General features: G+C 51.4%; 1 protein-coding gene across 1 annotated transcript; it reads left to right on the top strand.

Annotated features, from left to right (window-relative positions):
* Positions 1-593: 593 nt before the first annotated feature.
* LOC109773252 (coniferyl alcohol acyltransferase-like) lies at positions 594-2,412 on the top strand. Its single transcript, XM_020331951.4, has one exon. It carries the CDS (start codon positions 683-685, stop codon positions 2,084-2,086), a length of 1,404 nt encoding a protein of 467 aa, XP_020187540.3. The 5' UTR covers positions 594-682; the 3' UTR covers positions 2,087-2,412.
* Positions 2,413-11,463: the final 9,051 nt, after the last annotated feature.

Raw genomic sequence — 11,463 nt, 5'->3', positions numbered from 1 at the left:
GCATACGCTTAACCTATTCTTCTCACAGCCAGACGATCCCCGGCGGCGTGGCGGCATGATGGCGCGGTGGTGGCGGGGGGCGAGGAAGCGGCATAGTGAGCGGGGAGAGTGCGTGTGGCAGTGTGGAGGCCGCATGGCGAGCCCCGCAATTTATAGGCGCGCTCGAAGCGGTGCGCCAAATCTAACGCACGAGCTGCCGCTTTTTCCCGCAATCGTTTCCCGTGCGCGCTAGTTTCCCGTCGCCGCTGGAGCGCGCCAAAACGTCTCGCGCGCGCTAAACTGAAAGTTTACCCCACGCGCGTCTTTTGGCTTGCTCTAACCCTTCCAGTTTTGTATACGCGTGGTGCGCGTGAGGTGCAATTCCATGTGACTCTCCCATCGTATATAGTACTACGTGATCTTACCGAACGCCCAGAATATCCAATAAAGTACACTTGAAGATCAACAATATGCCCGATTCTTTCTGGTGAAAGCCCAAACGAGAGCCATGCATGTGATGTGCTGTGATTCATTTTGTGAAACTTCAGTTTCTTTAATCCAAGCTGTCAGCCCATGCACCTTGCTCGATGTCCTTCCTACAAATCATGGCATTCTTCGCCGGAGCTGGCTAGAAGAGCCACAGAGAAGTCGATCAGCGCCACCACAATCCCACTCCCACCCACGGACCCACCTGCTCGGCGAAATGGTGCCGCTCAAGCACTTCGACGTCCGGATCGCCTCGCGGACGCTGCTCCGGGCCTCGCGCCCGCCGCGGGGCTTCCCGGCCGTGCACGCTGTCTCCAACCTCGACCTCGTCCTCGGCCCCTTCCCTCTTTACCTCGTCTGCGTGTACGGGCCCCCGCCGTGGGGCCTCGGTGCCGTGCTCTCCGCCGTCCGCGCCGCGCTCCCGGCCTACCTCTCCCGCTTCTTCCCCTTCGCCGGCCGCATTGTGCGCGACCCGGGGACCAGCATCCCCGAGGTCGCCTGCAACAACGCCGGCGCCGAGCTCGTCGTCGCGAACGCCGCCGTGCCGCTCGCGGCCGTCGATTTCGCTAACATCGAGCGCTCGCTGGGGCTCATCCAGGTGCCCTTCGACGCGGGCTTCGCCTTGTCGGTGCAGATGGTACGGTTCGCGTGCGGCGGGTTCTCGTTGGCGGTCGGCACCAACCACCTCCTCGCCGCCGGCAGGGCGCTGGCCGTCCTGCTGAACGGTCTCACGGAGATGGTCCGCACGGGCGGACGCCTCTCCCGCGAGCCCCTGTTCGGCCAGTCTCTGTTCAGCCCGCGGTCACCACCGCGGCATAGCCCGTCGCTGGACGCCGAGTTCGCGCGGTTCACGCCGGGGACCATGATCAACCCCCTCCTGGCCGCGGCCATCCAGCGGCGCCTTTACCGCATCGAGGCGGCCGACCTCGCGGCGCTCCAAACGGCGGCTGCGACAGTCAGCGGCCGCCGCCCGTCACGCTTCGTGGCGCTGTGCGCGCACGTCTGGAAGCTCCTCGCGCGGGCCGTCGGCGAGTCCGCCCCGAACTGCCGTATGGCGTGGATCGTCGACGGCCGGAGGTGCGTCGAGCCGTCGGCGGGCGCCCTGGACATGTACATGGGGAACGTCGTCACCTACGCGTCCCACGAGGCGAGCGTGTCGGACCTGCGGCGCATGCCGCTGCACGACGTGGCCGCCACCGTGCGCGCCGCCATCACGACGGTGATGACCAAGGACAGGTTCCAGGATTTGGTCGACTGGGCGGAGGAGAACAAGGCAGCGTACAAGGACGGCGGGAAGTGGACGGAGGAGGTGAACCTCGGCCTCGGTAGCCCGGCGCTGGTGATCTCCGGCTTCGTCTCGTTCGCCATCGACGGGGACCTGGGGTTCGGGAAGCCGAGGCTGGTCTTGCCGTGGCTGCGGCACAACCGGCTGGGGTCGGCGGCGATGATCCTCGTGCCCTGCCCGAGCGGGGATGGGTCGTGGTTCGTGGAAGGCACGAGGCTGTGGCCGCGGCTGGTGGAGGTGGTGGAGGATGTCCTGGAGAGCTTGCTGACGCCGGTGACGGCCGGGAGTCTAGGGTTCGCAGAGCCGGCCGGCGAGCACTACGGTTCCCGTCTGTGAGTGTGAGGTCGCTCCGCGGCCAGTATTGTGCTGTTGTGTGGCAATGAAGTGATTCTTTTGAAATTATGTCAAAGGCGCGCGGCCGAATGTCACGTACGTCTCCGGCCGGCATCGGCCATGGCCACTTTGGAGATGAACATGCTTTGTGGGTGGCGGTCTAGGGAGCTGGCCTGGTGGACTCGCACGAACAATGGCAAGGACGAGGGCCGAGCTGTTGACGAAGGAGATCGGAGTGAACGTGCACTATGATTTCTTTCTTAGTGTGTGTTCGTTGTATGGAAAACTGGAAAACTGGAACATGTTCAAGTGGTGCTCTTTTTTGGAAAGTTTAGAGGGGATCGTACCTTTGGGATGCGATCGTATGATCGATACATTTGGGCCATCCACTGGCGCTCCTATGGTACAGCTTGAGCAAGGTGGAGAGGTGCTGAAACACCTCGACGGGCCCTCTTCACCACACGATTCAACAGTCAACACCAAGATCAAGCCATTCTCCGTACGAGCAGCCGGAGTGCATCGCCGTGAGCCGCTCCGACGTGCGCTGCTGACATCGCTTCTTCAACCATGCCTGAGCCTCACAGCCACTCAGATCCACCCGTCCCAGTCCTTCATGGTGCTCGATCTGACCTGACGGTTCAAAGGTACACTGCATCCGTCTCCGGCCATCACGAGACCCGCCGCCGCCATCCCATGCAATCAAGCTGATAGGTAGCGCCGCGCATCTTCCACAACGTCATCGAGTTCCTGCCACCCGCCTCCGTTGGCTATGACGACCCGGTACCCTCGGCGGCTGATCTGGCCGCAGCTTTGTTGTTCCCCTTTTGCCAGATTCATTTCTTCGGCGGATGCGTGGTTCGTGTGCTAATTCCTGGCTTGATATGTACTGTTGGTGCTTTCTCTCGTCCAATCCCGTGTTTTTGTTGTTCACTAATCTGATGCAAGCAAGCTTCTTTGCTTGTACATCCAATCAACTCTTCTCGGATGTACGTGTATTCATCCAATCAACTCTTTTTTCTGGTGCATTTAATCTACCAAAAGTTTCTTTTTGGGTATATTTCTTCTTCCAGACCTGTCAAGGATGTTGTTATTGCGACGTAAACACACTGATGATGTTTTTGTTGTAGCCAAAGAAGATCTTTTTTAGGCAAGAACACTTAGATGGTGCTGCTGTGTAGTACAATTTCCAGGTTTTGAAAACAAGCATGTGCAAAAAAAGTTTTGAGATAAACATTCTCAAGTTTGTGTTCTTGATAATGGATTCAGTACATTGGGAAATGGGCGACTCACGGGGCGACACCCCACGGCCCTAACCCTAGGCGCCACCTCCTCTTCCCTACCCTCGGTGATGTCGCCGGCGGCTGGCCGGTGGCAGCGGCGGGGCCACTCCTGCCCACTCCCCTGGGTCCTACCTAGTCCTCGTGATGCCCCTGCTCCCGTGCGGTGGTTGTCGCAGGCTAGTGGTCGTGACGTAGCTGCAGTGGCAGAGAAACAAATCTGGAGACCTGCGCGTGTGGGGTGTTAGCGTGATCCTTGCATTGGCGTTCCATCTTGTTGCGGTAACCATGGGTTGTATCTGCTTGGTTTGCAGGAGGAGGACCGGCGGTGCGTTGTACGACTGCAGATCAGGGCGTCCCCGTTATGGATCTGGCATGCTGAGTTGGCTTGCATGAAGTCCTGGTGGTACCATCCTTGCGGCTGCGGAATCATGCTCTCTCGCGCGTGCTTGCCTCAGCGCTCTGTGGCGGCTGGGGATTCGGGTGGCGATCCACTTGGTTATGGGCATCCGTGCCATGCGGATTGTCGTGGCCACCTGATGGTCTTCGTGAGTGTTTATCTCTTTGGATCTGATGGTTGCTGCCGGCCACTCGAACCGGCGAGCTGGCGGGATGCAGCCGGAAGCCCCCTTTATGGGTTTTGGTGGCTCTCGCTTCAACGAGTCTGCCTTCGGCAATGAGATGCAATCTATGGGCGGTGACTTTACGTAAAGGATATGGTTGTGCATGTTGGGAACGTAGTAATTTAAAAAAAATTCCTACGCACACGCAAGATCATGGTGATGCATAGCAACGAGAGGGGAGAGTGTTGTCTACGTACCCTCGTAGACAGTAAGCGGAAGCGTTATGACAACACGGTTGATGTAGTCGTACATCTTCACGATCGACCGATCCTAGCACCGAAAGTACGGCACCTCCGCGATCTGTACATGTTCGGCTCGGTGACGTCCCATGAACTCACGATCCAGCAGAGTGTCGAGCGAGAGCTTCGTCAGCACGACGGCGTGATGACGGTGATGATGAAGCTACCGGCGCAGGGCTTCGCCTAAGCACTGCAACGATATGACCGAGGTGGATTATGGTGGAGGGTGGCACCGCACACGGATAAGAGATCAATGATCAACTTGTATGTCTATGGGGTGTCCCCCTCCCCCATATATAAAGGAGTGGAGGAGGGGGAGAGGGCCGGCCTCCTAGGCGCGCCCAAGGGGGGAATCCTACTCAGGAGAGGGAAGGAAGGGGGAGAAGAAGAGAAGGAAAAGGGGGGCCGACCCCCCTCCCAATTCGGATTGGGCTTGGGGGGGCGCCCCCACCTTGGCCGCCTCCTCCTCCTTTCCACTATGGCCCATTAAGGCCCATTGACTCCCCGGGGGGTTCCGGTAACCTCCCGGTACTTCCGTAAATGCCCGGAACCATTCCGATGTCCAAACATAGCCATCCAATACATCGATCTTTAGGTCTCGACCATTTCAAGACTCCTCGTCATGTCCGTGATCATATCCGGGACTCCGAACTACCTTCGGTACATCAAAACACATAAACTCATAATACCTATCATCACCGAACGTTAAGCGTGCGGACCCTACGGGTTCGAGAACTATGTAGACATGACCGAGACACGTCTCCGGTCAATAACCAATAGCGGAACCTGGATGCTCATATTGGCTCCCACATATTCTACGAAGATCTTTATCGGTCAAACCGCATAACAACGTACGTTGTCCCCTTTGTCATCGGTATGTTACTTGCCCGAGATTCGATCGTCGGTATTTCAATACCTAGTTCAATCTCGTTACCGGCAAGTCTTTTTACTCGTTCCGTAATGCATCATCCCGCAACTAACTCATTAGTCACATTGCTTGCAAGGCTTATAGTGATGTGCATTACCGAGAGGGCCCAGAGATACCTCTCTGACAATCAGAGTGACAAATCCTAATCTTGATCTATGCCAACTCAACAAGTACCATCGGAGACACCTGTAGAGCACCTTTAAAATCACCCAGTTACGTTGTGACGTTTGGTAGCACACAAAGTGTTCCTCCGGTATTCGGGAGTTGCATAAGCTCATAGTCATAGGACATATATAAGTCATGAGGAAAGCAATAGCAATATACCAAACGATCAAGTGCTAAGATAACGGAATGGATCAAGTCAATCACATCATTCTCTAATGATGTGATCCCGTTAATCAAATGACAACTCATGTCTATGGCTAGGAAACTTAACCATCTTTGATTCAACAAGCTAGTCAAGTAGAGGCATACTAGTGACATTCTGTTTGTCTATGTATTCACACATGTACTAAGTTTCCGGTTAATACAATTCTAGCATGAATAATAAACATTTATCATGATATAAGGAAATATAAATAACAACTTTATTATTGCCTCTAGGGCATATTTCCTTCAGTCTCCCACTTGCACTAGAGTCAATAATCTAGATTACACAGTAATGATTCTAACACCCATGGAGTCTTGGTGTTGATCATGTTTTGCTCGTGAGAGAGGCTTAGTCAACGGGTCTGCAACATTCAGATCCGTATGTATCTTGCAAATCTCTATGTCTCCCTCCTTGACTTGATCGCGGATGGAATTGAAGTGTCTCTTGATGTGCTGGGTTCTCTTGTGAAATCTGGATTCCTTCGCCAAGGCAATTGCACCAGTATTGTCACAAAAGATTTTCATTGGACCCGATGCACTAGGTATGACACGTAGATCGGATATGAACTCCTTCATCCAGACTCCTTCATTTGCTGCTTCTGAAGCAGCTATGTACTCCACTTCACACGTAGATCCCGCCACGACGCTTTGCTTAGAACTGCACCAACTGACAGCTCCACCGTTCAATATAAACACGTATCCGGTTTGTGACTTGGAGTCATCCGGATCAGTGTCAAAGCTTGCATCGACGTAACCATTTACGACGGCTCTTTGTCACCTCCATAAACGAGAAACATATCCTTAGTCCTTTTCAGGTATTTCAGGATGTTCTTGACCGTTGTCCAGTGATCCACTCTTGGATTACTTTGGTACCTCCCTGCTAAATTGATAGCAAGGCACACATCAGGTCTAGTACACAACATTGCCTACATGATAGAGCCTATGGCTGAAGCATAGGGAACACCTTTCATTTTCTCTCTATCTTCTGAAGTGGTCGGCCATTGAGTCTGACTCAACTTCACACCTTGTAATAGAGGCATGAACCCTTTCTTTGCTTGATCCATTTTGAACTTCTTCAAAACTTTGTCAAGGTATGTGCTCTGTGAAAGTCCAATTAAGCGTCTTGATCTATCTCTATAGATCTTAATGCCCAATATATAGCAGCTTCACCGAGGTCTTTCTTTGAAAAACTCTTGATCAAGTATCCTTTTATGCTATCCAGAAATTCTATATCATTTCCAATCAACAATATGTCATCCACATATAATATTAGAAATCCTACAGAGCTCCCACTCACTTTCTTGTAAATACAAGCTTCTCCACAAGTCTGTATAAAACCATATGCTTTGATCACACTATCAAAATGTTTATTCCAACTCCGAGATGCTTGCACCAGTCCATAAATGGATCGCTGGAGCTTGCACACTTTGTTAGCATCCTTTGGATCGATAAAACCTTCAGGTTGCATCATATACAACTCTTCTTCCAGAAATCCATTCAGGAATGCAGTCTTTACATCCATTTGCCAAATTTCATAATCATAAAATGCAGCAATTGCTAACATGATTCGGACGGACTTAAGCATCGCTATGGGTGAGAAGGTCTCATCGTAGTCAACTCCTTGAACTTGTCGAAAACCTTTCGCAACAAGTCGAGCTTTGTAGACAGTAACATTACCGTCAGCGTCAGTCTTCTTCTTGAAGCTCCATTTATTCTCGATGGCTTGCCGATCATCGGGCAAGTCAACCAAAGTCCACACTTTGTTCTCATACATGGATCCCATCTCAGATTTCATGGCCTCAAGCCATTTCGCGGAATCTAGGCTCATCATTGCTTCCTCATAGTTCATAGGTTCGTCATGGTCAAGTAACATGACTTTCACAACAGGATTACAGTACCACTCTTGTGCGGATCTTACTCTGGTTAACCTACGAGGTTCGGAAGTAACTTGATCTGAAGTTACATGATCATCATCATTAGCTTCCTCAATAATTGGTGTAGGAGTCACAGGAACAGATTTCTGTGATGAACTACTTTCCAATAAGGGAGCAGATACAGTTATCTCATCAAGTTCTACTTTCCTCCCACTCACTTCTTTCGAGAGAAACTCCTTCTCTAGAAAGGATCCATTCTTAGCAACGAATGTCTTGCCTTCGGATCTGTGATAGAAGGTGTACCCAACAGTTTCCTTTGGGTATCCTATGAAGACACATTTCTCCGATTTGGGTTCGAGCTTATCAGGTTGAAGCTTTTTCACATAAACATCGCAGCCCCACACTTTAAGAAACGACAACTTTGGTTTCTTGCCAAACCACAGTTCATAAGGTGTCATCTCAACGGATTTAGATGGTGCCCTATTTAACGTGAATGCAACCGTCTCTAAAGCATAACCCCAAAACGATACCGGTAAATCAGTAAGAGACATCATAGATCGCACCATATCTAGTAAAGTACGATTACGACGTTCGGACACACCATTACGCTGTGGTGTTCTGGGTGGTGTGAGTTGCAAAACTATTCCGCATTGTTTTAAATGAAGACCAAACTCGTAACTCAAATATTCTCCTCCACGATCAGATCCTAGAAACTTTATTTTCTTGTTATGATGATTTTCCACTTCACTCTGAAATTCTTTGAACTTTTCAAATGTTTCATACTTATGTTTCATCAAGTAGATATACCCATATCTGCTCAAATCATCTGTGAAGGTGAGAAAATAACGATACCCGCCGCGAGCCTCAACATTCATCGGACCACATACATCAGTATGTATGTTTTCCAAAAAATCGGTTGCTCGCTCCATTGTTCCGGAGAACGGAGTTTTAGTCATCTTGCCCATGAGTCATGGTTCGCAAGTACCAAGTGATTCATAATCAAGGGATTCCAAAAGACCATCGGAATGGAGTTTCTTCATGCGCTTTACACCAATATGACCCAAATGGCAGTGCCACAAAAAGGTTGCACTATCATTATCAACTCTGCATCTTTTGGCTTCAATATTATGAATATGTGTGTCACTACTATCGAGATTCAACAAAAATAGACCACTCTTCAAGGGTGCATGACCATAAAAGATATTACTCATATAAATAGAACAACCATTATTCTCTGATTTAAATGAATAACCGTCTCGTATCAAACAAGATCCAGATATAATGTTCATGCTTAACGCTGGCACCAAATAACAATTATTCAGGTCTAAAACTAATCCCGAAGGTAGATGTAGAGGTAGCGTGCCGACCGCGATCACATCGACTTTGGAACCATTTCCCACGCGCATCGTCACCTTGTCCTTAGCCAATCTTCGCTTAATCCGTAGTCCCTGTTTCGAGTTGCAAATATTAGCAACAGAACCAGTATCAAATACCCAGGTGCTACTGCGAGCAGTAGTAAGGTACACATCAATAACATGTATATCACATATACCTTTGTTCACCTTGCCATCCTTCTTATCCACCAAATACTTGGAGTAGTTCCGCTTCCAGTGACCAGTCCCTTTGCAGTAGAAGCACTCAGTCTCAGGCTTAGGTCCAGACTTGGGCTTCTTCACTTGAGCAGCAACTTGCTTGCCATTCTTCTTGAAGTACCCCTTCTTCACTACAAAAAAAGACACATCCGTGACATTTTGGGCCGAACGAAAAAAAATTCTGTCATACATATGACACTTCTATGACGATAATTGTGACAAAACCCGGTATCATCATAGATGTGGTGGGCTCCTACTTCTATGACAAAAAATCATGACAGAAAATGGGCTTTTCGTCCTGGGCGGGCCGGAGACGCAGCTGCATGACATTCTTTGGGCCGTCCATGACGGAAAAAAACTGTGGTAGAAGTGAGGGGGAGGAAAATTTCGGGGAGTTCCCGGTTACGGTGTGAGGTCGGGGGCCGAGCGATGCGCGTTTCTGTCGTACACGTACGCGCGTGTGTGCGATGCGTTGGCTCTAACAGAACCCGAGCGAGGCGTTGGGCTCTAACTGAACCCGAGCGATTGCACTGCAAGCTACGCGTTACTGAACCCGAGCGATCGATCGATGGCTGTTAACTGAACCCGATCGAGCGATTCCTTCGCTACTGCTGCTAACTGAAGCCGGTCGATTGGATGAACAGTGAGTGTTGCGGGGGGGGGGGGGGGGGGGGTTGGATGAACAGTGAGCAGTGGCGTTGCCTCTGGATGAACAGGACCCCGTGGTGTGGAGGGCTGGATGAACAGTAGACGGTGGAGGGGTGCCCGTGGAGGGGTGGTTGAACTGGACCCCGTGGTGTGGAGGGCTGGATGAACAGTAGACGGTGGAGGGGTGCCCGTGGAGGGGTGGTTGAACAGTAGCCGGTGGAGTAGCGCGCGGTGGAGGCTGGATGAACAGGAGCCCGTGGAGGCTGGAGGAGGTCGACGGTAGCCCGTGTAGGCTGGAGGAGGTCGACGGTTGAGATGAACAGTATCCCGTGGAGTCCCGTTTTGCGGTACGCCACACCCCTCCCGATCAACAGGACCCCTGTTTCGACCGTAGCGCTCCAACACAAGTCCGTTTCCTCCGTTTTGCGGTACACCACACCCCTGCCGATCAACAGGACCCCCGTTTCGACCGTAGGAGGTCCGTTTCGTCCGTTTTGCGGTACGCCAGACCCCTCCCGGTGAACAGGATCCCGTTTCGAACGTGGCCGGTCGAACACAAGGCCGCTTCCTCCGTTTTGCGGTATGCCAGGCCTCATTTCCATCGCCTGTTCCGTCCAAGCCCTCACGATGAACACGACCACGCATTCCGTTCCGACCCAGCCGGTTGGCTCCCACGCGTTCTGTTGCCTCCCGATGAACACGACGCATTCTGTTGCCTCCCCATGAACATGACGCATTCCGTTGCCTCGCCATAAACACGACGACAGCGTTGTTTCTCCGTTCTGACCCAGCCATGTCAACGAGCCCTCGCCGTACGTATGCGCGAGTAGGCGTTCGAGACCACACCCGTATGTACACATACGTGGCCGTATTTTCTTTCTTGCACCCTGGCCGCTGTAGGTACGTGTACACGCTACGTGCGCGCCTCTACTACGACACGTGCGCGCCTCTACATCCACCAGTATATATGTACGTACACGTTCGCGACTAGAATGACAACGCTACGTACGGTTTGACCAGGTTGGTCCCGACTGTCAGGCACTTCCTTGCATGCGAAGATGTAGCTGGTGAGTCCCAGCAGTCAGGGGGGTGAATCATTTTTTTTTTGCCCGGACGCACTTCCTTGCGTGCGAAGATGTAGCTGGTGGGTCCCAGCAGTCAGGGGGCGAATTGTTTTTTTTTGCCCGGACGCACTTCCTTGCGTGCGAAGATGTAGCTGGTGGGTCCCACACTAGTAGAAAACAGGGCTTTGGTCACAGGGCAGTATTCACATTAGTCCCGGTTCAGTCACGAACCGGGACTAATGTGAGCATCCGTCCCGGTTCGTGCGGCTAAGGCATTAGTCCCGGTTCACCTGGGCCCTATAGTCCCGGTTGGTGCCACGAACCGGGACTAAAGGGTGCGATGCCCATTAGTCCCGGTTGGTGCCACCAACCGGTACTAATGGGCTTTGAGGCATTAGTACCGGTTCATGGCACGAACCGGTACTAAAGGTCCCATTTTCAAACTCTACCCCCCCTCCCCGCCGTGGACCGCCTTTTCAGTTTTAGAAAAAACAAAAGAAAATGATGGAAATGTCAAAAAAATAAAATAAAATAAGTTTCCCATGTGATATGTGGTCTAGTTGTTGGGAAAATTTACAAATATGAATTTCGACTTTATTTGCAAAATCTCTCTGGAATTTGTAAAATGGGCATAACTTTTGCATACGAACTCGGATGAAAAAGTTTTTTATATGAAAAATCATCTACTCGAAAAGTTACATCCGAATTTAACGGGGGAACCTCGTTAAACATTTTCAAAATCCTCAAAAACCTGGCAGAAAAAGTT

This window comes from Aegilops tauschii, chromosome 7 (assembly GCF_002575655.3).
Source record: "Aegilops tauschii subsp. strangulata cultivar AL8/78 chromosome 7, Aet v6.0, whole genome shotgun sequence".
In the NCBI taxonomy this organism is placed as follows: domain Eukaryota; kingdom Viridiplantae; phylum Streptophyta; class Magnoliopsida; order Poales; family Poaceae; genus Aegilops; species Aegilops tauschii.
This window is presented reverse-complemented; position numbering and strand designations above follow the sequence as displayed.